Genomic DNA, 23,524 nt, shown 5'->3' with positions numbered 1-23,524 from the left:
TAGGTGGATCATCTTCGGAACATTCCATCCTCGAAGAATAGAAGTCCTCATGTCCACTAAATTGTGTCGCGAAGCGTCGCATAAATGTTGGTTCAAACGATGGCCCAAATTCAAAAGCAGAACTCTAGAGATCACTTTCGAAATCAGAATGAAATGAAGATGCAGCGCGGCAGGCAAATCCAAGACCGCTCAGAGCTGCGCAGAAGCCTAAAACAGCTTGTGCTCCAGCGTCATGTCCGACTCAGGCTCGAGGCCGACGCAAGCGCGGAAGATGTTGGCGAGCGCGGCGCGCTGCTTAGCCAGGGCGTTGACAACCGGGGTACCGGGGGGAGTCAGGGGCGCCTTAAGCATGTAGCTGAGCACGCTCAGCACGCTGTGGAAGTTCTTGTAGCCCTTGGCGTCCTCTCCCTCGGCCGAGTGCAGCTTCCACTGGATGCGAGTCATCAACTCGGCGATCACGACCAGGTCAATGATGAGCGGGGAAGCAAGCAAAGAGTCCTCGCAGACGTTGGACATCCTGTGAGCAGCTGAGTTAGCAAAGGATAATCGAGCCCAAGAGGTTTTTGTGTGCTTACGAGATGGTCTGGTGGCCACCGAGGAAAATCTCAGCAGAGTATTCGTCCATGGCACGCTTGCTATCGCCGACAGCGGGGATGTACTTGATGACGACCACGTGGTCGGGGTGTTCGTCCTTGGCGTACAGCACCGTGTTGGCGGCGACCATGTCGTCCACGACGTTGGACTTGGAGATCTCCTTCGAGCGGAACTGCCTGTGCGAGCTCAGGTTCATGCCATCGTTGTTGCCAAGATGGTTGTAGCTGGCAATCGAGGTGAGCTTGATGCCGGCACTGATCATGAAGTCCACCAGGGCCGACTTCATCTTGGTCTGGCCAGACTTGAAGTCATCGCCGCCAATGAAGGCGTTGTGCTTCTCGGCCAGTTCGATGCAGCCCGGCACAAAGGTGTTCTGGGGGGAGCCGTTGATGAAGGGAGCGTTCTCGAGGATGCAAGCAACCGCGAACACGGTCGAGGGGGAAACCTCCTCGTGGCCGGCCTCGATGGCCTTGAGCAAGTTGTCGGCCGTATCGTTGACGCCGTCGATGAGGTCGGCAAAACGCTCCGTGTTGGCAGTCCACTGGACAATAACCTTGTCCAGGTTGTTGGCAGCCTTGAAGTCACTGTGTTGGGTTAGAGATAGGGGCACCGTAGAGCTGGGACTTGGTTACGTACCGGATATCCTTGCGGATCTGCTCGACGTGGGCCATGCAAGCCTTGGAACCGGCAATCAGGTTGTCGGCCCGCTCCTCCTGGTTGGCGGCGATAAAATCGGGGTAGTAGATGCTGGGAAGCGGGACCATGCTGGCCATCTCCTTGTGGACGAGGGCCTTGAGGGTCGGCTCTAGGACCTTGGCGCGATCCATGGCATCGGCCAGGTTCATGCCGCTGATATCCCAACCGCCAATGACGAGGTCGTTGGGGTGGACCATGGGCAGGACATCATGGAAGGGGATGTTGACATCCTGCTGGGTCTTGGTGTCAGTGCCCAGCTTCAGGGTCGAGCCCATGACAACGGAGCCGTAGTAGTTGGCAGCCTGGCGGCCATTGCGCGTCTCCCAGACAAGGCCGCGACGGTTGGCAATGATACCGGCAGTAATGGTGGTGCCGTTGTTGCCGCCCAGGCCGACCAACATGACACCGACCTTGGGGATCTTGGTGTCGAGCTTGAAGTCATAGACGGTCTCCTTGGGGGTGACGGTACGGGTGCCGTCCTCGCCATCAGTCACCATGGTAGTGCGGTAGGTGTACTTGGAGCGGATCTCGCTGTCCGAGTACACCACATTGGGGGAGTTCACAATGAACTTGGGGCGGGCGGCCGAGCCATTGCCAGCAACACCATTGTTGGAGTGTCCACCACCGTTCGCAGTGCCAGAGTCAGTCTCAGCGTGCGGTGCCATTTTCGCAATTTTTTAGATCAACAATACTTGTCTTCTGGAAACAGAGACTTTATTGGGTCTGGATCGAGTCCGCTGCTCCTCCGGGAGAGGCAGAACAACGGGCTCCTGCGTACGGGTGGTGGACGCTATCGAAGCGGTTAGCATTATTGTGACGGAGAAGAAGAAGCCGTGTTTGTTGTTGGTGATGGGTGAAATAAAAATCTGCTTACGAGTTGAGAAGGTTGGAGAACGTTTTGACGGCTGGAGCGACCGCAGCTCGAAAGCGCGATCTCTTAGAGCACGAAAGACGAGAAGTCAATTGAATGCCTCGGGCTCAAGAATGCCGTCGAACTAGATCGTGATCGAAGCTTCCAAGTAACAGGCAAGTAGGTGTGGGTTGACAAAGGAAAACTCGCTCGGCAGAAACGGCAGGAGCCCCTTCCTCTTATACCCCAAGCCCAGGCGGTGAAAGGTGCGCTAACATCCATCGTACCTACCTAACCTAACCTACCTAACTCCCTACATACATTCGGGCTCCACGTCTCGGATTACTCGGCCGCTAAATCTGGGGAGACTCGAATCTTCGACCACTAGAGATTCGACAGTTGACAGCGGGTCCATCCCGCTTCTGCCGCCGTCGAGGTGGCTGCTCACCTGCTGCAGAACGGTCATCCCTTTTCAGATTTGCATCCCAACCGAAAGCGAGCAACCACAGCCAGCAACCACAGGATCATGGCCCTTATGGGCTTATCAACAAGTTGATTTTCCTAATTGTGAATCGGCTACTCTGACCTCCCTGCTGTTGATGGCAGTTGAAAAGCCACCTCTGGCATTCTGTGAAGTTCTTGTGTCGTCCATTCACCCCGCTACCCCTCCAAAATGCACTGTTTTCTGCGCAAGACTCGCTATGCAACTAGCGCGGGGTTGTGGAGGGTGGGGCGGAGCTAGGAAGCGAGCTTGGTCTGAGATCGTTGATTGGTGGTCCGATGCTGCCGGAGCCAGTCCGTCACGCGAGGACCGGCCGTCTCCGGGACGGGAGAGTTGGGTTTCCCGATGGCGGAGCCGCGCTCTCACTTCTCCCGCGGCACCGCTCTTGTCCCGCCCGCGCCCAGCGCGGAAAAGGGTTGAAATGATCTTAGATTGCGCTGATCATCTCCTCATAGAGATGTCAACGTGCCAGCAAACAGATGCGGCACCCCTCTGCTCTTCAGAAACCGGGACTCGGCAAAGAACATGAGCGTTGGTGTTAGCGGCTTCCGGTATCTTGTCCTCAAATCTTGCGTGCGTTGGCTCATGCCGCTTTGCCGACGCCGGAGCCACGGTTGAGCCGCCCGGGATTCGTCACCCCCATGCAGCATCCATGGCCCGAGACACGAAAATCGTCTGAGTTTCGGGAAGAACCTACCTCTGAGGAGTGAAGGCCGCATTGTCGTTGGTGCTTGGCCGATCCAACACCACCTTGCGATTGCAGAATAGACACGTTGGCCAATTCAATAACAGGCGGTGAACGCTGCAGCCCAAGCTCTCATTTGGCAGCTTTCATGCGTGAAAATGGCAAAGCATGGCGGATTCGGACCAAGCCCTTGGCCGCAAAATGTTTCCCTCGCCTTCCATCCGAAACTTACGTTATCAACGTGTTGATGATTGACCGCTGGCTAAAACAAAGTCCAAGGTTTTGGTATGTGATTGCTGAGAACTCGATCGTCAGTCGTCTTGGTGGCATATCATAAACGAAGAGCTTCAGTTCTCAAGCACTGCAGCTTTCTTAGCAGGTAGTATTCAGCATCTCGCCCGAAAAAAGCTGGGCCGGGTCCCAAGGAATAAATTGATCAAGAGGGATTGCGCACAAGAGATCGGACTAAAGAAATCGAGCCAAGGAGAAGGGGAACGGGTTAATTCAATTTCTTGTTTGGTTTCCAGAGTCGAGGTTTGGCCGAGATTCCGAATACCTATTACCCGCGCTTGGAGTTCGGCTTTTTCGTCCTTGGAGTGCTATTCTGGTAGGCTGAGAACGGCCTCGTATAATTTCATGATAGATGCGAGATGCCTGGCAACGAGACCTTCTGCGAGGCAGTCACCAGCGCTGCGGAGATTGACGTGCAGCTTCCCGATGACAGCCTGGCTAAGCTGCGTGATAGAGGGGCAACCTTGCGGTCTCGTTGGTCTTCGTTTCACCAGCGCACCCGGACGCGAGGCATGAATTACCCGTGCGGACGAGTGGTCGGTTGGGTGTGGGGTTGCAGATGGGTGGTATCCGGGTGCAGCGTTGGCACGTTTCCGCCGTCCGGTCCGGTCAAGCATTGTCCAAATGCACACGGAATTACTCTGACCTCTGGCTAACGAATGAAGTTGGGAATTGCGGCTGATATCAGCGCCTGGAATGTATGGGGCTTGGCCAAGCGGCGGCAATTTGATGACCCCTTGATCAGCCGCTGACGTTCAGCCTGACACAAGGAGCTGGCCTCAAAAAAGGCCGGCCGACAACTCAGATTTACCGCTGCGTCTTCGTACTTGTAGATGGGGAGGGGAAAAGGTCTCGGCCAATGGCCGCGCCAGGTGGTCACTCGCATACCTCGTAGGTGCCCCGGGACGAGATTGTAAGCTCAGCTGAGTGGAACCACAACGACGGGCTCCCAGCCCATCGCTCGATTATCTCGATCTTGCGCAATCAGCCCGGCACTTGGCCGAGCGATTCTTCCATTCGCCGAAGGTGTGGTTGGTTGACGTGAGCGAGATGATGACGAAGGACTTTCGAAGTTCTGGAAGTCAATCAGCCACAAGGGTGTTCGGCGGCCGGCCGCATTTCTCCAGGTCCAAGATGACAGGGGCCCTGGCATGGTAATGGCTTGGCAGGGCAGCAGGTCATCCCAGCACGATCATTGGATGCGTCAGGGGGGGCAATCTTAAACACCAACACCACACGGCCTCAGAATGTGCAACGTCGACGAGCCTTGTGAGCAGCTGGAAATGCAGCGATTTGCTGGCGAGCCGCTCGGTACCAATCAGATGACGGATCTGGAAACAGCCCAACGGAAGAGCGTTCCAAGGATCTCAGTCGCTAAAAGCGAGAACGAAGGAAAACAAAACAGGGTATCAGCCTAACCTGCCTCGTAATTTGGGGGCACTGGGGTTGAAGTGGTGACAACCTTTGCGACGTTCTTGCCGCCAGTTTGTTTGAGATATACGAGAGAGAATATTATCCCGTTGGCCGTCGACGGCATGACAACTCCAATTCTGAGACGCGGTGGCGGTCACGATCCCGTCTCGTGGAGATGCTGGAACGACGATAACATCCCCATTTTGGGGGGTTGACCACCTATCGGTCATTGGATGAGGCGAATCAGGCGAATGAGGCGAGTGCTACTGCAAGGTACCCGCTCCAACAGCCGAGACTCTCCTTCTCTGCTGTTGGCGCTCCAACAGGTGGGCGTTGATCGAGAGCGATGTGGAGCCCCAAAAGATTGCGACAAGCCTCTGGCGACAGGGAGAGCGACGTGTGGTTTCTTCCATCGCGTTGCATGATGAGGCCAAATTTGCCGAACGTGGGCATTGCAACGACGAGGAAACCGCCGAAATGACGACCAGACGGCCGGAGAGTCGAGCTTCCATGACCTGTTCAGGGTTATTGCCAGTTCGAGAGCCGACGTCGCCATTCACCCGCCCCCGAGTGGTGAGGTGCAGCGTTGTTCCTTCCTGCTGCTCGCCTCCTCACCGCTCATGGCGACAAGTTGCGATTGCCATCTGGGGAACTGTCACGGCGCCCATTCACAGATCGGGACTAGACTAATGCAAGGACGCGCGGGCCATCTGCTCGCTTTGGCCTGGTTGCACTGGGGGAAGGAGATTCAGCAGCGTGCAGATGCACCAAGACGGAGACGTTTGGCTGTCAGGGGGGCCAGGACCCTGGTCAGGCTTTGATCCTCGCTCCATCTGTGCACATCAAATCCCCGGCTCCTTCCTCCAAAGCGGGGGGAGCTCGGCACGAGACCCCTGTGCGGCCACCGAACCCCCATCGTCGTCCCTGCAGCGATTTACAGAGGCCCGGGGCCAGGGTCGGTGTAACGGGCTGGCCTTTCGCCCGTGGCTCTTCATCCGACTCATCATCCCTTTGGGAAACACTTGCATCTTGCATCTGCACCCCGACGGCCAACTTCACCCTCCACTTTCGAGACACGATCCGCAACAACACCACTTGCCCGTCCTCCCCTCCCCACAACTCGTTTATTTTGTGCAGCCGGTTGAGAATCACGCACAGCCCGGCTTGGCAGGTCTAGACTCTCTCATTGTCGGGGCCCTGTCCGTGTAAAACCAGATCGGTCCCGGCACACCGTGGGATCCTCTCCTCCTTCTGGTAGAATCCACTGTCTGAGCGGTTGCTCCAAGTAATCGTTGCCCTCAACATCCACCTTTGCTTGTTTGGGGTGCTAGACCCTGAACCGGCACAATAAGAAGACCAGTAACCACTTATTCCGCCGCTTGCCCCCGGTTTGGAGGAGGGCCGGCCCGAGGACAACAACACACGCTCCCCCGCGGCAGGACAGGGCGGCGCAGGAGACCCGGGGGGCAGGTCGTCTTCGGAACTTCGCATCCGCTTCCCGATTTCGCACTCCGAAGTGCTTGCACCTCCCATCGCGAACCGCTGAGTACACTTGAGAATGGCAGCAGTAGGGAGAGAGTCGCGCTTCATGCCGACAGTTAAATGTTCGTCATGCAACGAACAGGTGGAAATATCCCTGATGGGAGAGCATCTCTGCACTGGGTCTGGTTCACCGGTGGAACGTATGATGAGAACAACCCCATCCTCCCCCCCCCCCGGCCCCGACTAACATCGCCTCTAGCCACGCCCCCATTGCCTGCGGCCTCCCTATTCGGGAGACTGATGCCAGCTTTCGGCAACCCGTTAGCTCCAAAGCAACAACCCCGACCGCCTCCTCAGGTGGACACTTCGGCGGCTAGTACGCGTTACCCCAAGCCCGGCCTGCCGAATCTTGCTAACAGTGGACTAGATCGCTCATATATGGGCCAAACTCAGCTTACACCCATCAGCCAAGAGAATAGCATATCGCCGCAAACCCCAATTGGGCAGTCAGATACCGGCAAAACCGATGAATACTTTACGCCAGAGATTGCCGACAACTCTCCGCCACAGTCGATGAGACCGGGTGGATATGGAGGATTTGGGAGCAGTACTACTTTCGAGGATTCGGGGTTCCGGGCATACGTTCCAAAAAAGCAGGAGCCGGATTTGTTGGACAACACGGCTAGCCCCTTTGACCAGGCCCGCCGACCTTCAGCAACCGGTCTGGGTGCACCTGGAGGCGCCGACGAGCGCCCCGGCACCTCGGCCTCTAATGCTAGCAGCAGCTCGGGGAGCGGAAGACTGCCAAAGCCACAAAAAGGATATGGGGGTTTTGGCCCGCCCCCGAAAGCGTCGGAACACGGCCTCGAGCTGCCCACTACGCCGAATAGGTCCGAGACCTTTCCCCGACCCAGCGAGCGTTTTGCCCCGCCCCCTCGCACGCCGACCGCTCCCCTCGCTTCCGCAACATTGCGGCCGGATCGACTGCAACCCCCGCTGGATTCTCCAGGCGCACCCGACGGACGGTCTCCGATAACGAGCCCGAGGAGGCCGAGCAGAGGGCCGGATACCTCCCGGCCACCGCCACCACGAACCAGCGCGATTCGGCCGACGACCCCTGTTGTACCAACCATCAATCTGGCCGAGGAGTTTGGGATTGGGAACCCGTACCACAACCCGTCGGAATCAACGTCATCAACCAATTCTTCGGAAAACAGCAGTCAGCCGGAACGCCGGCCTAGTCAAGCGAGTCAAACGAGCCAGGCCAGCTCGCGAACAAGCCCATCAAGGTCTCTAGGCTCTAGGTCGGGGAAAAGCCCCTCTGATACATCAAGTTTTGATAACTTGATGACGGATATCCAATCTTCCATGGATGACGTAAAACCAAAGCCACCAATGCCAGCGCCCCTGATGATCCCGTCGAGAGACACTGGGGGCCGCCCATCCCCCTTGAGCGCGCGGCCGCCCCGCTCAGGAGACCGAGGGTATGACCCGCGTATCGACCCTGCAATTCAAAACCCGCGCGTTGGTCAAGAGAGGGCTCCCTTGCCGTCGCCGATGCCGGACAGACCGCTCCGAGACAACCTGACAGTCCAAATACCCAATGACATCATCCTCTCCCCTAGTACACCTGGCTTCCCTTCTCCAGGATGGGCTGCCTCGCCCGAGGGGGACGAGCAGGTTAGCGAGAGGCGCCCTTCGGAGGCATATCCTCAACTACCAACCCCAGTACAATTCCAACCGCCATGGAAACGACAACAACAACAGCAACAACAACAATCACAACAACCACCACAACAACAAGCACCGAAGCCCTCCCGCTCACGTTCTCGCTCCCGCTCCCGTGAGCCGGCTCCCACCTCAGCGCGCGGCGATTGCAAAGCGTGTGGTCTCCCGATCAAGGGCAAGTCCATATCGAGCGCCGATGGTCGTCTGACAGGCCGGTACCACAAACCGTGCTTTGTCTGCTCGACCTGCCAGAATCCCTTCTCTTCGTCCACCTTCTACGTACTTGACGACAGGCCGTACTGCGAGCTACACTACCACAAGCTCAACGGCAGCCTCTGTGGAAGCTGTGGCAGGGGCATCGAGGGCCAGTACCTCGAGGACGAGTCCTCGGTGAAGCACCACGTTGGGTGCTTCAAGTGTGGCGAGTGCGGGATGGCATTGAGGGATGGATACTTTGAGGTGAATGGGAAAGCCTATTGTGGAGACGACGCTTGGAGGCTCGCTGGCGGTGGACCAGGCGATGCTCCAGGTGGGATGGGGGGCAGGGGTGGTATGGGCGGCCGAGGCGGCAGGGGTGGTAGAGGTGGCAGGGGTGGTGGGATGGGGTTCCGGCCTCCGCATATGGGTTTGCCCGGTGGACCGAGAGGTGGCATGGGCGGCGGCTACAACCCCAGCAGGTTGGGGCCGATGGGACAAAAACCGAAGATGGAAAAAAGGATGACGAGGTTGGGAATGATGTGAGCAGGCGATGCATTGACCGAACCACGTCATCCATCTGCGGACGACTATGCCCACTCGACGACGGTTCCGGGGTAATACGCCAAATACGCGTCAACGCGCACGAAACGGCTCGATGCCGCCATCTAATATTCACATTTGGCCTGAGCACTCATGGATTGAGGCTCCTATTCTTTTTTTTTATTTTCGATACCCCGATCACCACTTCGCTTCATATACCCACTGGATTCGGTCTAGCATATTTTGCACTTTACTTTGTCTTTATGGTCTGGTAATTGGGAGATTGGAAAAGGGGACCGGAAAGCACTTGTCCAACAGGCGGGATTCTTGGGAGGCCCCAGTCATTACAAGCGGGCCATGGGTGCGATTACAGAACAACGGTTGACAGAGTCTGAGTTTTTGGCGTTCAGCTGTGTAACGCCTAGGGGATCGGACCTGTTCCAAACGGTCTGACACAGCGTCGTCACGCTATCTGGAAGCCTTCTCTCACGTTGTGCTAACGGGTCGATCCCGGCGCGCAGCAGCAGCCACTTGGTTGCGTGCATGGGATACGCGAGTCTTGCAGGCGGACTGTGGTGAAGCGGACAGAAACGCAGCCACTGTCACACATGTGGAAACAGAGTGATGTTGGTGTAACGAGGAACAGTAAATTATGTATATAAACAATAGTGCTTAATACTTACTGCGAGGCCACAAAAAAAATGAAAGATACTCTCCACCAAGATACGCATGATCAACATTGGTTGATTTGACAACAGTAGTGGGAACTGACAAAAAATTACCGCAAACGTTCAAGTTGGTGGTCAGCCTGTGACGAGACAGTCTCAGCCTCGAGGGCGAGACATCATTCGTTTCGTTCCACCGTGGAACATCGCGGCTCTGCTGCGTACAAGCCGATGCATCGATGGCTTCATATATAATAAGGAGCTCGGACTTGGACTTCTCGAAAATCCCCCGAACCTTTCAATCTATGTACCATCGGCAAGAAGCAGGATGCGAATGGTTACACATGCGCCGCTGATGGACAGACAGTCTGGAGTTACCCAGTTCCAGAACCCCGGCAGATCTCACTTCCTCCCGCAGAAACGCTTATTTCAACCCATGTTTCTTCGGGTCAGCTTGCTGCTTTTTTTCCAACGCCCGCTCGTTCATCTCCGTCTTTCTTGTTTCGGCGCCGCAACCCCCCGCTACCTGTGCATTGGCTGGGGGCCAAGGGGGGCTCTCTGATTGCAGGGCTTGAAAATAAGCTCGGGATTGGCACGCGAAATCCGTACTTCTTCCAACAAGCCGGCTTGAGAACGCTGCTGGCTGAATGCAAGGGCGCTTACACCAATGGAAAAAGGGGAGGGCGGTTAACCAGCCAGCTAGTTAGCTCGCAGTTGAAGAAGGCCAGTCGGTGAGCTACCTGGCCTGGTGCTCTCTCCCTGGCCTTGGCCAGGTTAACCATGGCGGCGCGTTGGACCAGGTTCGGAGCGGTCAGCGGTGAAATTCGACTGCACGATGAGTTATTCCGCAACCCCTTCATTAAATTCGCTCATCCCGAAAACAGCGAGCCTTGATAACACATGCACGCTTCTTCGTAGAATGTTCTGACATCATGTCTTATTTCAATGTACGTACTCTGTAACACGAGAAGGAATCCCGATTGTTTGAAACACGTGTTGCCCTGGTTGAAATGGAAACTTCAGCAGTGGACCGGCCAAACAATCGAGAAGTGAATTTCCACTGCCGGTTCGGTACCCCCTCCGAGCTTTTCGATCCTCCCACGCTTGGCGCAGACTGGGGCCAAGATTCTAGGCCTGCCCCTTCTCTAGCTTGTCAGGGGGAGACGTCCCTTCGAGGGTGGTGGCGTCAACCCGGATTAGGAAAGAACCGGTGCTCGGCCCACTGTTCCTCATAAGTGAAGTGTTAGTGTTTTTAATGCTAGTGGGAGATGGGAAGATGGCTCGGAATGGCTGCAACCATGAAGCCGTTTGTTATCATAACTCTCGGAAAACCCGCGACGGGGGTCGGAAGCACGTCTAGACTTGAAAATTCTTGAAGAAGTAGGTTGCCGTCGATCGCTGATGGTGCGACATGCAAATGACGTTATAGCGGGAGTTGAATGGCGATCGCCCAACACAGCCCGGTACACAAAGATCTGTACTCGACTAAGATCTTCAGCCGCCCCTTCCCTGCAGCAAGGGGGTTTGCAGTGACGGGCCCACCCGAAATCCTCTTTCTGCAGCTGGCGTTTGGCTCCATCCCAATCATGGGTCGAGAAATCTCAGGGACTCGCTATGATCAACAAGGGTGCTTACGTTGAGAGGTCGGCTTTCGCTTGTTGGACGTGCTGGGAAGAAAATGTGACCCTTGTAGTTGCCAGTGTGCTACTCCTTGGTCGGCCGCCTGTTGACATGCTCTGCAAATGGGAAATGCCGTTGGTTGTTCTGTTTTGTTCCCCCTTGTCTCATCTCGCTCCCCTCCATCCCCGACCTTGAACCTTGTCACCGGCACCGTTTGAAGCAACATTTTCGGGCTTCCACCCCACTGCGGGAGACCGACCCCCTGCCCGCCCCTGATGCCCGCCACCCGCGCCTGGCCCTGGTTTATCAAGAATTTGCCTACCGAGTCTACCTAATTAACACTGGACTTCCAAGCCCGAAACCGTTTCAACTCTTTTTCCCACTCTTCACACCACCAACAGTCGCTATCGTTCGTTTGACACGGAAACCTGGTCGACCATTATCACCAGCCTCTCGCTACTCCATCCTAGACGACCCCCCCCGTCTTCGATCAGGTCACCGACTTTTCCCTTCTTCCGTGCAATCACTCGTTTCAGCACGATTCAGCAGGCCCTGCAGTTTTCTCTCCTCTCCTCTTCCAAGTTTAACAGCAAGCCGCCTGGCATTACTGAGCAACAAACTTTGGGTCATGCCTGTTTAAGAGCGACCTTCACTTCGGATTTCGCTTCGGACTTTTTGCGACTACCGGTTGTGTTCCCTCCCGGCCGCCTTCTGTTCCTCTTGTTAGATCTCTTATCTTGACGATGCTTGTGAAAGCGGCGGCGGTGAAGACACAGGCCCGTCGGGTCTTGTCCCGGCCAAAAACCGTGCTGCCAGCGGTCCTTGTTCTTTTCGTGCTGTGCCTATTGGGGCTGTTGCGTCACAATGGCCAGTTGAATCAAAGTCCTGCGTTCCTCGAGGGCAACCGATTCCTCGAACGGGTTCCCGGTTGGTAACCATGAGTTGCCCTGAATCGACTTTCGAATGACAGCTAACAAACCTCAAGGCGAACGCCGTCTTAAGGAACTGCAAGCACAAAGGGCAGCGTTTGAAAAGGAGTACCATCAGCTCAAGAAGTACGAGTCACGTATGCCACGCGATTGGTGATAGTACTAACATGACGGTTTAGTCGACCCGGCTACAAGGCCATCTACGGGAATACTCTCGAGTCTCTTGTCGATCAAGAAACGAGAAAGCCCTCGCATGAGGAGCAACTCAACTCGGACTCTAACACGACGGTCACCTTCAGCAAGGCCCAGCCCGTCACGTTTAACCCATATCCGAACTACAACAGCCCCGAGTGGAAAGCGCACCACGCGACCTATGTGCCGTGCATCGGTGCGACGGGGAAGGAGGTCGAGGATATCCGCGTGTTCAAGGGCCGCCCGCAGAACTTCCCCAACCCCGGCTTTGGAAGCTACAACGTCCTAGGGCTCGACCGGAATTTGTGCTTCGAGCGGGAGACCCGGATGGGGCAGTATGGGATGTCGCCGGTGGTGACGGCTGACGGCGCAGAGATAAATTGGGAGGATGTCAACTGGGGCGACCTCCAGGATCGGTGCCTCGAGAGGAATCGCGCTCGCTTTGCCCCGGATGGCCCGGAGAACGAATACGTCGCCACGGATGGGAGTGGCTCCACCGACTCGAAGCGAAACGCCGACAGCAACGAGGATACCGAAAACGAGCACATCATGCACACTGTGAGGCGGTTCTGGCGCAAGCGGGGCTCTCAGCGGAGGTCGGACAAGCCGGTCGTCAATTCCAAGCGGCCGTCTAACGCGACGCACAAGTTGGAGCCGAGGACCGCGCTGCTCCTCCGCAGCTTCTCTGGGAAGGAATACACCGACAACGATAAGGAGGTCATTCGGTCGCTCGTCACAGAATTGAATCTCAGGACCGGCGGCGAATTCGAGGTTTTCCTTTTTGTGCACATCAAGGACGAACACCGCCAGATCTGGACCGACGATGCGTACAACAAGGCACTCGAGGAGCACGTCCCTGCCGAGTTCAGGAGCATGTCGGTGCTCTGGAACGAACCCGCCGTCAACAGCATGTATACCAACCTGACCATGAAGGCCCGCAAGGTGCACCACGGCCAGTTCTTGCCGGTCCAGATGTTCATGCAAGAATTCCGCGAATTCGAGTTTGTCTGGAACTGGGAAATGGACTCCCGTATCATCGGGCACAACTACGATGTCCTCTCCAAACTGGCCGATTTCGGCCGGAAGCAACCGCGGAAGGGGCTCTGGGAACGTAACGAGCGATTTTACATTCCCTCCTTTCACGGCAACTTTGACACGCAGTTCCGCGCCTCGGTGGAGCGGACCGTCGGCACCGAGACGGTTTGGGGCGCGCCCAAGGTCCCAGTCGTCAGCCCCTTCGGCCCCGAGCCTCCCGTCGCCAAACCCCAGGACGATGATTACAAGTGGGGCGTGGGTGAGGAGGCGGATTTGATCGAGCTTTCTCCCATGTTCAACCCAGTCAACAGCGGCTGGGTCATGCGCAATTCGGTCTGGGGCTATCGCTCGGATTCATTCCCCTGGGGGAGGCTCCCTCGCCGCGCCACCATCATCACACAGTCCAGGCTCTCGAGACGCCTCCTCGATGCCATGCACTACGAGGACCTGCGCGGCAACCACGTCACTTCCGAGATGGTGGCCCCGACCGCAGCGCTTCTCCACGGCTTCAAGGGGGTGTACGCACCCATGCCTGTCTTCTTCGACCGTGCGTGGAAGGGCTCCCAGCTCGCCAAGTGGTTCAACGGTGGACCCAAGGGACAGAGCGGCAGCTTCGGCAGCTCCATGGCGTGGGGTCAAGAAGGGCGATACATGGGCACCACTTGGTACTTCCGCGCCTACCCCCCACAGCGGCTGTACAACAACTGGGTCGGCTACGAGGATACCGGGATCGGCGGCAGCGAGTGGGAGGCCGAGCACGGCCGCCCGTGTCTCCCCTCTATGATCCTACATCCCATCAAGGAGATCCGGCCGACTGAGAAGGGCTACGAGACCGATTCCAGACTGACGTACGACTGAAGAGGCAGACAAGATGGATGGTTGATCGAGCTGCTTTAAATCACTACACCGCGTTTGCGGCGCCAGGCCCTACACCACAGGCCGCGCCGCGCGGTGATGTCTGGCTATCTGTCGCGCTTACAGACATTGTGTCTGGGTGGAAGAACGGCATTTTGTCAGACTACGGCCACGGACGAGCTGCACGGAAGCTTCGGAGCCCATGCTCCAAGCCTCGCGCCGTGCGCCGCCAAGAGCGGAGAGGGGGTGAAAGGATGGGGGAGAGAAACAGAGACCCGGGTTTTCTCTGGGTTGAGTTTGTTGCCGGACCTGGGAATACCGGGTTGCGATGAAGAGATTGATAGCATAGCATGCCGGCGTATAAAGAGTATTGGACATATCAACGGGGAGGGTATGTCTAGAAGTTATAAATAACTGAGATGTACGAAATATTCGTAATGATTAATATAGACATGTATCTGAAATCCGCTCTGGCTTCATATCTTTGATTGTCAAGGACCTGCTATTGCCTCATCATGGCTTGGTTAATATGCTTCCATCAGATCTGGGACGAGGCAAACAAGGTCCACCCTAACCACCGCTACCCGACAAGAAGAGTTGAGACACCCCTGGCCCTATCCTTCAGTCTACAACAGGGGGGAGTGAACATACCAGTACCGCTGTGTTTGTGAGGTGAGGTCTGGGTTTCGGCCCCCAAGCGGTTTGCGGGGAGATATAGAAGAGCCGCACTCGGCACGCAAACAAGCGAGGTACCGAGCTGTTTAAGGTATTAGGTAAGGATGCCACAGTTCCCGTGTTCGAAGCTGACTGGGCCAAAAGCACCAATCCAAACAACCGAATGTTGAGTGATGCATATGGTACTTGGGTACCTTGGGTAAGGGGAGTTGGAGCGGTCAGTGATTACCCAGGTAAACCGAGTTTGTGATTCCAGCCCTGCCATCATTTACTTGGATATTTTCATGAGGTAAACATGGCAATCTCAGAATAGGCAACTCAAGCACGCGACTCGGGACAAGAAATCGTGATTTACCCGCTGTTGTCACTGCAGGAAGGAGGGTGGTTGCGGGGCACCACATGGGTCGATTTTTGGCGTCAAACGCACGAGCCTTGCTGCTGGGTCCCTGGAAATCGGCCCAGAACAACAAGCCACACTAAATTGCAAAGCCACATTGTTTGTAATATATTGTTCCTGATTGGTTGACTTGTTCAGGTCCAGGGGGCTTGTTCTGGTGGAAGGCGGACGGCAGCCAGGATTGCTCATTGCTCGGTCAGTCGTGTCAGTGCAGATGGTCACAGGGTGGTGTGGAACAACGCCTGTTGGTGGGAAGGTGACCTAGGGGGTGTGTTTTGTTAGGTTGTTAATGAACAAGTCATGATTTAAAATCTGCTTCTTCCCTCTTCTGTGACACCCGAACTCTTTATGCCCTGATTAACTGGTTCTTGGTTTTCTTCCTCGCGCACTCCTTTTCTCCGCAATCTCCCAAACAGCAATCAGACTGAGACAGACAGTCAGCTCACAGTCGTTGATTCATTCACTGACAGCCTTCGACGTCCGACCGCCCTTCCAAACCAGAGCCCATCAATCTCCCATCCCAGTGTTTCTTCGCTTCCTCGTTTGGTTTGTTTATTCCTCCAAGGATAATCCTCAAACAAACCGCCATCATGTCGCCGACATACACCATGTCCGCCCATCTGTGCAAGCAGATCTACTCTTCTTGGCGCCAGGCCCGCCAGACCTCACCAGACCTGAGCCCCCCGACAACTTCCACCGCCTTCACCAACAATACCAGTGCCAATTCGGCTTCGGCATACCCTCACCGCCCGTCATCGTCTGCGGAGAAGCGTTCCATGGACAGCGATCGCAGCGAGTCCTTCCCACCGTCATTGACACGGAAGCCGTCCGGGTCCAATTGGCAATGGGGGTCCCGCTAGGCTTCTCGACTGGTTCACGACTTGCCATGATCTAAGACGGAAACCTTTTGCCGGTGGATGGATGGCTGGGATCGATATGGATGAGTGTGTGCAAGCCACTCCCACACAATTGCGGGAGCCTCAGAATGGAAAGCCGATGAAGGTCGATTACAAGACACCCGAACAAACAACACACAACACTCACCGCCACCAAAGCAAGGCAAGGCACAAGGCTCAATCGGGCACTTCACGTCAACACCACACCCTCACCAACCCTACCAGCATTTTATCTCTTTTTTTTCCAAAGGCATCTATCTGGCAACGACCAGCCCCGGAGTTAAGCGGCTTGGAGTTTCGGGAGTCTACTGGGCTTTGTCATCACCACCATCTCCATCTACATTACAACCTTTTCCCCCAATACACCATCCGCGCCCACAATTCCGTCATCTGTCGTCATTGCAGTCCCCAACATGGCTTCCCAGAAACGCACGACACAGGCACGCGACACTGATCTCGGTTTCGCTTTCGATGCCATCGGCCAATCGGCGTATTTGCGATGGCCAACGTGGTGGTTGCATCCGAACCATGAGGGCGGGGTGGCGGCTAAGGAAGCAGTTGGGATGACATGCACAATGGGGCTTTTTTTTTGCTTTGGGTTCTTCCTCTTCTGGGTTCTCTTTTCTTTTTTTGTTCCCTTGTCGCTCCTGCTTGCATATGCCTACATACATACAAAGCAAAGTGGGTTGTCTGGCGGGGGACACCATTGGGATAGCATCACGGCGGCGCTTGGTAGTGAATTGATACCCTTCTGTCCTTTATGTTTACTTCGTCCCATTTTCTCCAGTTTCCTTTCGCCATTCCGGGCCGTCCATTGAGATTTCTTGGAGACTGTTTGGACAGTTGGTCCTCGTCTCGGTCAAAAGCACCTACATATCCCCGTTTCCCGACTAACAAAACGAATCCTCTCAACGGCCGGACCATCCACCAAAAGCCTATATTACCCCTAAAAATAAATTACCAGCAGCTGGATCCACCATCTCTTGCGCTTCCGTCTCCATAACACCGAAGTCGCCTCTGGCAACAAGATGGGAGTGCGCGGTGAGAGTACTCCCGCTTCGGCTTCCAGCTATACCGGTCCGGCACGCCCTCGCCACTGAGAACATCGACGACGGTGCTGCCAATGGTCGGAAGGTCTTTGGCGCGATTGTAGGATCCCCCAGCAACACAGGTGAGATTGGGGAGCTGGGGGTGCTTGGCAATGAGAGGGTCTTGGGTTGCCGTGACGCCGTCCCTGTTCGTACAATGAAAGAAGCTCAGTTTGTGGTGCATAACCTGGTCAACTAGGGTCTGGGACTAACCAATATGATGTGATAGAGCTGAGATGTGCTCCCTTGAGGGCCGGTAGAAACTCCCTGGCCCATTCGATCGTCTTCTGCATGTGGTGCTTCGCAAGAGCAGTGTTGGAAAGATCTTCAACACGGGAGAGAGTAGAGCCACGCAAGTTGGTGAAAGGCTCTGCCCACGTGAGCTTACCGACGCAGCCTCGAGCTGGAGGAAGAAAGTCGACTACAGCCAACGGTACCTAATCAGCAAGCGGAGAGAATAGAAGCGTGGAGAAGTACCGACCTTTCCCCCTATGGGATATCATCGGCTTGCCCCTGAAAAACTCGGTTTGCTCTTCGTTCAACCGAACGTTGTATGAGAAACAAGCCAGTAGCCACGGGGGTCCTCCCCGTCGGAGGGAGAGGAATGCCAGAAGCGTCAAGGACTTGAGCAAACCATGGACCGACAGCCAAGACAACCTGTGCATCCCTAGTCTCGATCGTCTCCCCGTTTTCGAGCACGAGTGAAGTAATACGACTTCCGTCTTGAACGAGGCTCGTGACACCACTTTCGTAGAAGGTTCCACCGCTGTTTACGCAAGCGTTCTTGGCCCGCACCCTTGCCTCGGATATGCACGGTTCCCAGTCGACGATGCTGTCGTCCGGAGCTGAGATGTACGTCAAGGATTCCGGAGCTGCCGCCGTCCCGAATGTATCTCTCATCAGCGTCCTATCGCCGGGTTCTCGGCGCGGTAACCCAAGCTCCTCGCGAACCTCGTTGATCTTCTGGACTGTAGCTGCATCATCTTGTTCGTAAATCACTACACGCCCGATGCTGTGTTGGTACCTGGAAAAGTTGATGTCGCTGTTCCATTGCTTCTGAGCCCCGATTGCCTCCGTCATCCGCTCTGCGTTGTTGTAATCAACACGGACGATCTTTGATATGTCGTCGCTCGGGGCGAGGGGAGAAGGCCGGGAAACGATTGACAGTTGTGCAGGGGGCCATTTCTGACGGACGTGGTCGGCCGTTGATAGACCGAACACACCAGTGCCAATGATAATGACTCTGTCCATGTTGTGATAAAAGGGAGAGATTGCCGAGCTAAGGGCTAGGTTTCAGCCGTTCACTGCGCGGGGTTTCATGCGCATAATACATGCAAGAATGAGTATCTTCTCGCCTCGCGCTCAGTCTTCGATGACGTTGATTCGCAGAATATCCGAGGACATGCCCTGCTTTCTGCCACACCTAACTTCAACATCACATAGAACCCATCCATAGCACAGATGGATGGAGATGACCGCGAAGTAAAGGGGTGGCGTCGACACGATGATAGCATGTTCCAAGGTTATAGTCCTTATTGAATTCTACCCGCTCATACTCCAGGTGATAGTCTATAACATGAATGAAAAAGGCGTACACAACAGACAAAACAGCCCAGTCCAGCCGCCACAGCAAAGCCTGTATCCTCTGTGTATATTCCCCCCCAACTAAACTTCTTTTTGTTCAATGCCCAGCAAATATATATGCACTGCTAATAAACCCAATTCATCAGGGGAGAAAAAGCCACGCCCAGCCAGTTCGCCAGCCAGCCAGCCAGTCTGTCTATCAGCCAACAGCAACGACGGCCGGCAGTCTCGCATCAAACCAACGCTACGCTAACAACAGCAGACAACACCACCACCGCCACCGTGGCCACCACCACTTTATATAATCCCCCCCCCCCCCACTTGGCCTTCCATCCTGCAATACCACCACCACCACCACCGCTCACCCAGCAAGCGACGCCACCGGCGGCACCCTTACAGAGACCCCCCCATCCGCGGCCTCCGCCTCCGCCTCCGCCCCACTAGCACTAGCACTATCGTCGGGCGACTCCTCGGCGACCTGGCCCTGGATGCGGCGCTTAGCCTCGGCCTTGTCGGCGGCGGTGATCTGGTTCTCGTCCTTGCGCATGTCGGGGGTCCACATGGGCTCGCCAGGGGCGTGGCCGACGGACATGCCGACGCGGATCTGTGAAGGGGTGGTGGTGGTTAGTGGGTTTGTTGTGTGGTGTTGTGGTTTGGGTGGAGGGGGGGGGGGGGGGGGAGGCTTACCAGTGTCTCCAGCGCCGTGTTCGAGTTATCCACTAGGTCGTCATCAAACACCATCTTGCCGCTCTCAAACAGCAGCACGAGCGTGCTCCCGCCAAACTTAAAGTAGCCCAGCTCCTCGCCGCGGCGGACCTCCTCGCCCTCGCTGCGCGTGATGACGGTGCTGCCGACCATCATGGCACCCACACAAATGACCATGACGCGGCCAAACTCGGCCGTGTCGATGGGCACGATGATGCGCACGTTCTCGCCGTACACGTCCAGCGCGGAGCGGATGGCCATGGGATTGACCGTGTAGTACTCGCCGGCGATCGTCTTGGGCTCGCGCATGGTGCCGTCGACGGGGATGTGGAAGCGGTGGTAGTCCTGCGGCGCGAGGCGGAACACGCCCAAGCCGCCGCCGTTCTCGTACCGGCCCACGTCTTCGGGGTATGCGTCGCCGAGGAGCCGCTTGATGCTGAACTCGCGGCCCTTGACCCACACCTTGGTAGCCGTCTCGATGCGGTTGAACACGACGGAGCGGCAGTCGGCGGGCGACACGATGATGCGCGGGTTGTTGGGTGCCGAGCAGGGGCGCGCGGTGGGCTTGAGCGCCCTGTAGAAAAACTCGTTGAAGCTCTTGAACTCGTTGAGCGGGAGCAGCACCTCGGAGAGGTCGAGGCCGTGGAAGGCGATGAACTTGGGGATCTCGGCCTTGGACGCCGGGTCGTCGTACTTTTTGCCCTGCTTGATGCTGAGGCTCTTGAGGAGTTTGCGGACTGTCCGTGTTAGTTCAGTTGGCTCAACCCCTGTTAAACACTGGTGTACTTACTCCTCTTCTTCTCCATGCTGTTCGATTTCAAACCCTTGTACAGAAGTCGGATGCCAAGGCGCACATATACGCTCATCTTCTCCTCGTTGATCTGGCCGGTGATACGGTCCTGAACCAGAATATTGGCCGAGTTGGCCCCCAGCTTATAGCCTCCATACGAGATCTTGGTGATGACCTTGGAGTACCACTTGCGCTGCGCCTGGCTGGAAGTGACGAACCCGCCCATCATCAGGTTGTTGACTTGGCGCCAGTCCTGGCTCGCGCAAGTGGCAATATGCGTGATGATGTCGGCGTCTTTGCGCTTGTTTAGGCGCGGCTGGTGGCAGATGGGACACTCCCGAATCTCAACGACGTGTTCTTCGCTCGTGTTGATATTCAAGTCGTCCCGATCCAGCGCATCACCCTCCTCGCCAGGCGTGCTCAGTTCGGGGACAGAAATAATCGACGTGTCGGTAGTTTGCGACTCGGACGGCGTCTCGGGACCCTCAGCCGGGGTGTCAGTTCCCGAATGCGTGGGAGCAAGCAGATTCTTGACCTTGTCGGCATCCGGGAGCATGTTCTTCACCCGCTCCGCCATACCCTGTGGCCGCGACTTGGCCTGCAATTGGTCCTCGAGGCAGATGACTGCCTCGTCCATGGTCAAGTCCTCCGCATCGTCGTTACCGCCCGCTTTATGAGGGAAACGTTGGAAAAAGCTATCGATGGTGGACTCGCGCAATGTGGAGCCCAGGGTGTCGAGCATGGTCGACAGCTCAACCTTGCTGATGAGGCCGCTCTCGTCGGTGTCGTACTGCTTCAGCATGGCCCTCCAGAACTGTTGACGAAGCGCTGGATAGGGCATGTACTTGGCACGGATGAACATTTGTGGGTTGTGCTTGTCTTCCCACTTTTCTTGGTTTTTCATCTTGAGCGGAAGCGTGTATGGGATGAACTCCGGATCCTCGCCGTCGGGCGGGGTCGTTTCTCCAAGGGTGGAGGCAGCAGCGGCAACGGCGTTGTCTCCTGGGTGAAGAAGCCCGGTGTTGGCGACCGCAGGCTGGGGAGATTCTGGAAAGCCGTCTCCCAAGACCTGGGAAGCACCAGGGCTTGGGGTGGGGGTAGGCACAGGCGACCCGACACTCGCGGCCGTCGCGGTGGACGGGTTCTTGGACAGACTGGGCCTGGTGAGCTTGCTCAGGCTCTGAGTCGAAGGGGTGCGCGATAACCCCAGTCTCATGAAACGAGGACGCTGCGCCGGCGCTGAGAAGTCTGGCACATCCTTCAAGTTGTACAGCCCGGTCTCCGGATCTGCTTTCGGGGCCTTGTCGATGAGGTCCTTCACCGGGAAGTTCACCGACGCAATGAAGTCGTTGCCCGAGTACTTGTCGCGGTCAATGACAGTGAACGAGAAGCTGTAGAGTTGCTCGTGGCCCAGAACTTGGAAAATCATCTTCTCGTTGAAAACGGGGTTCAAGTTGTGTCGGATTGTCTTCGTCCTGTAAGTCTTCTTGCCCAGGGAGGCAACGACGAACGGGTCCATGTCGAAGCTGGTCTTGGTCAGGTTGGACTCGGGCGGCAGGTCGGTAATCTTGCCGATCTCGAGGAAAATGATGCCAACCACATCACTGCCGCCGTTGATGAACTCGTAGGGGTTGTCCCTCTTCTTGCGCTTCAGGCCGCTAATCCGCAGTTTTCTCCGCCTCTTCTCTGCCGCCTCCGGCTTGGTCGGGTCTTCATCCTCTGGCGTCTCGTCCTCGTAGACATCGTACTCGTCCTCCTCGTCGTGTTCCTCCGCCCGCCTTTCACCGAGGGGCGGGGAGGGTGAGGGGGCCTTGCCCTGTTTGACCGGGGCAAGAACCGGGGTTCGCGATGGTGTAGGGTTTCGTGAGGTGTCGGCGCCCGGGGCTGATTTGACCAGCGCGGTAAACTTCTCAAAGATTTGTTCGTCGGTGGCCTGTGGATTGGTGCTGTCAAAGAGGGTAAACTGTAGCAAGACCTCCCCCGAGACAATGCTGGTCTTCTTTCCAGGCCGCTTGCTCTTCAGGGGGTACCACTTGGGCATCTGCTCTGTCTTCTCGTCGGCAAAGATCTCCTCCAGCGCAAGGTCGAACTCGCCGAGATAGTCCTTCCCGAAGCGATCCTTATCCCAGGCACATACGTCCAACAGGAGGCTCTGGACGCCGGCAACGGGTAGCTCGCATTGTTCGTTCCACTCGGGGTTGAGGGTTTTGGACTCGGTGTGGGTGATGTGCTTCGCTTCGCCAAGAGTCAAGACGAGGTACTAATAATCGCCGAACAGCAGTTAGCCGCGAGCTTGTTTTCGGAGCTGCAGATGCCTGCCGTGTGCAGTGTCGCACTCACCGGATCCGACGTGCCTCCCCTATCCTTGGCGGCGAGATCCCTGGCCTAGACAGTTCGCACACACAAAGTCAGTCCCGCGTTCGTGTTTCCATTGTTTTTGTTTGGCGGCAAAAAAAACAAGCGGCGGTCCGTACCCGCAAAATGACCACGTTTAGAACGAGGCCTGTGTCTTTGCGGCCCTCGGGGCTCGCCGCGTCTCCTTTCGTACCCATTGGGCTCGTGCTACGGCTGTTGGAGGTTGAATTGGTGTTCGGGCTATTGGAGAAGCCTGGCTTCAGGCGATTGGGAATGATGCGGACCATGGCGAGCGCGGGGTCGACACGAGTTTATGCGATCCCGGTGCTACCACCTAGCCTGCAGCCAGGGCGGTTTCCAAGTTTCGAGTCGGTGGCGGTACGGAGTACGGTATGGGTTATGGGGTATCTAAAGTGGTACTTTGTATGTAAGATATGGCGGGGTCAGATTCAAGTTTTAGGTGCCCCGTGTCGGGTGCTTGCTTGCATTCGCCGTGGCACTGGGCTGTTGCAGAGGCAGCAACACCGCAGCTCCAAGCCAGCGGCAAGCAGCGATTCGCTCCAGAACGCGGGGGTTTTCTCCACGCAAATCGGCAAAATCGGAGTCGTCGGGGTTGTCGGGGTCTTCGAAGTGGTTGACGGGTCTCTGGAACACGTCAGGCAACTGGGTAGCGATGCTGGGGCCGAGGAAACGAGGACGTCATCCTCAGCGGCCGCGGAAACGCAGCCCTGGGTTTACATATGTACCCAACAGCTTAGC

At 56.4% G+C, this 23,524-nt stretch overlaps 5 protein-coding genes across 5 annotated transcripts; 2 read left to right on the top strand and 3 right to left on the bottom strand.

The window, feature by feature from the left end:
• Nucleotides 1-207: 207 nt before the first annotated feature.
• F5144DRAFT_588528 (Myo-inositol-1-phosphate synthase) lies at nucleotides 208-1,955 on the bottom strand (the record flags this gene model as incomplete). The annotated part of the gene is made up of 3 exons (XM_066789943.1): nucleotides 208-517; nucleotides 576-1,178; nucleotides 1,231-1,955. 3 exons carry the CDS (start codon nucleotides 1,953-1,955, stop codon nucleotides 208-210), a joined length of 1,638 nt encoding a protein of 545 aa, XP_066648207.1.
• Nucleotides 1,956-6,589: 4,634 nt separating this feature from the next.
• On the top strand, nucleotides 6,590-8,982 carry F5144DRAFT_588527 (uncharacterized protein; the record flags this gene model as incomplete). Its single annotated transcript, XM_066789942.1, has 2 exons — nucleotides 6,590-6,635; nucleotides 6,839-8,982. 2 exons carry the CDS (start codon nucleotides 6,590-6,592, stop codon nucleotides 8,980-8,982), a joined length of 2,190 nt encoding a protein of 729 aa, XP_066648206.1.
• A 2,751-nt stretch (nucleotides 8,983-11,733) lies between these two features.
• Nucleotides 11,734-14,337, top strand: F5144DRAFT_26838 (uncharacterized protein). Its single transcript, XM_066783588.1, has 3 exons — nucleotides 11,734-12,191; nucleotides 12,250-12,319; nucleotides 12,373-14,337. Exons 1-3 carry the CDS (start codon nucleotides 12,008-12,010, stop codon nucleotides 14,276-14,278), a joined length of 2,160 nt encoding a protein of 719 aa, XP_066648205.1. The 5' UTR covers nucleotides 11,734-12,007; the 3' UTR covers nucleotides 14,279-14,337.
• Nucleotides 14,338-17,178: 2,841 nt separating this feature from the next.
• On the bottom strand, nucleotides 17,179-18,685 carry F5144DRAFT_616946 (uncharacterized protein; the record flags this gene model as incomplete). Its single annotated transcript, XM_066791865.1, has 3 exons — nucleotides 17,908-18,685; nucleotides 17,295-17,539; nucleotides 17,179-17,260 (listed from the first exon to the last, which is right to left on the bottom strand). Exons 1-3 carry the CDS (start codon nucleotides 18,580-18,582, stop codon nucleotides 17,179-17,181), a joined length of 1,002 nt encoding a protein of 333 aa, XP_066648204.1. The 5' UTR covers nucleotides 18,583-18,685.
• A 563-nt stretch (nucleotides 18,686-19,248) lies between these two features.
• F5144DRAFT_26636 (phosphatidylserine decarboxylase-domain-containing protein) lies at nucleotides 19,249-23,261 on the bottom strand. The gene is made up of 5 exons (XM_066783585.1): nucleotides 22,885-23,261; nucleotides 22,751-22,795; nucleotides 20,411-22,670; nucleotides 19,603-20,357; nucleotides 19,249-19,519 (listed from the first exon to the last, which is right to left on the bottom strand). Exons 1-5 carry the CDS (start codon nucleotides 23,050-23,052, stop codon nucleotides 19,277-19,279), a joined length of 3,471 nt encoding a protein of 1,156 aa, XP_066648203.1. The 5' UTR covers nucleotides 23,053-23,261; the 3' UTR covers nucleotides 19,249-19,276.
• Between the last annotated feature and the right edge of the window lie 263 nt (nucleotides 23,262-23,524).

The sequence above is a fragment of the Chaetomium tenue genome (genome assembly GCF_020726465.1).
Source record: "Chaetomium tenue strain MPI-SDFR-AT-0079 chromosome Unknown F5144scaffold_1, whole genome shotgun sequence".
NCBI classification, from domain to species: Eukaryota; Fungi; Ascomycota; class Sordariomycetes; order Sordariales; family Chaetomiaceae; genus Chaetomium; species Chaetomium tenue.
Note: the sequence above shows the minus strand (reverse complement) of the source record. Positions and strands in the feature narration are given on the sequence as shown.

Bases quoted from the DNA above. Each gene is read 5' to 3' on its own strand.
- F5144DRAFT_26636 (XM_066783585.1), bottom strand. From the start codon at position 23,052: ATGGTCCGCATCATTCCCAATCGCCTGAAGCCAGGCTTCTCCAATAGC. The intron at 20,358-20,410 runs GTAAGTACACCA...TAACACGGACAG, and splicing joins CAGCATGGAGAAGAAGAGGA to TCCGCAAACTCCTCAAGAGC. The intron at 19,520-19,602 runs GTAAGCCTCCCC...ACCCCTTCACAG, and splicing joins ACACGGCGCTGGAGACACTG to ATCCGCGTCGGCATGTCCGT.
- F5144DRAFT_26838 (XM_066783588.1), top strand. From the start codon at position 12,008: ATGCTTGTGAAAGCGGCGGCGGTGAAGACACAGGCCCGTCGGGTCTTG. The intron at 12,192-12,249 runs GTTGGTAACCAT...ACAAACCTCAAG, and splicing joins ATTCCTCGAACGGGTTCCCG to GCGAACGCCGTCTTAAGGAA. The intron at 12,320-12,372 runs GTACGAGTCACG...ATGACGGTTTAG, and splicing joins GAGTACCATCAGCTCAAGAA to TCGACCCGGCTACAAGGCCA.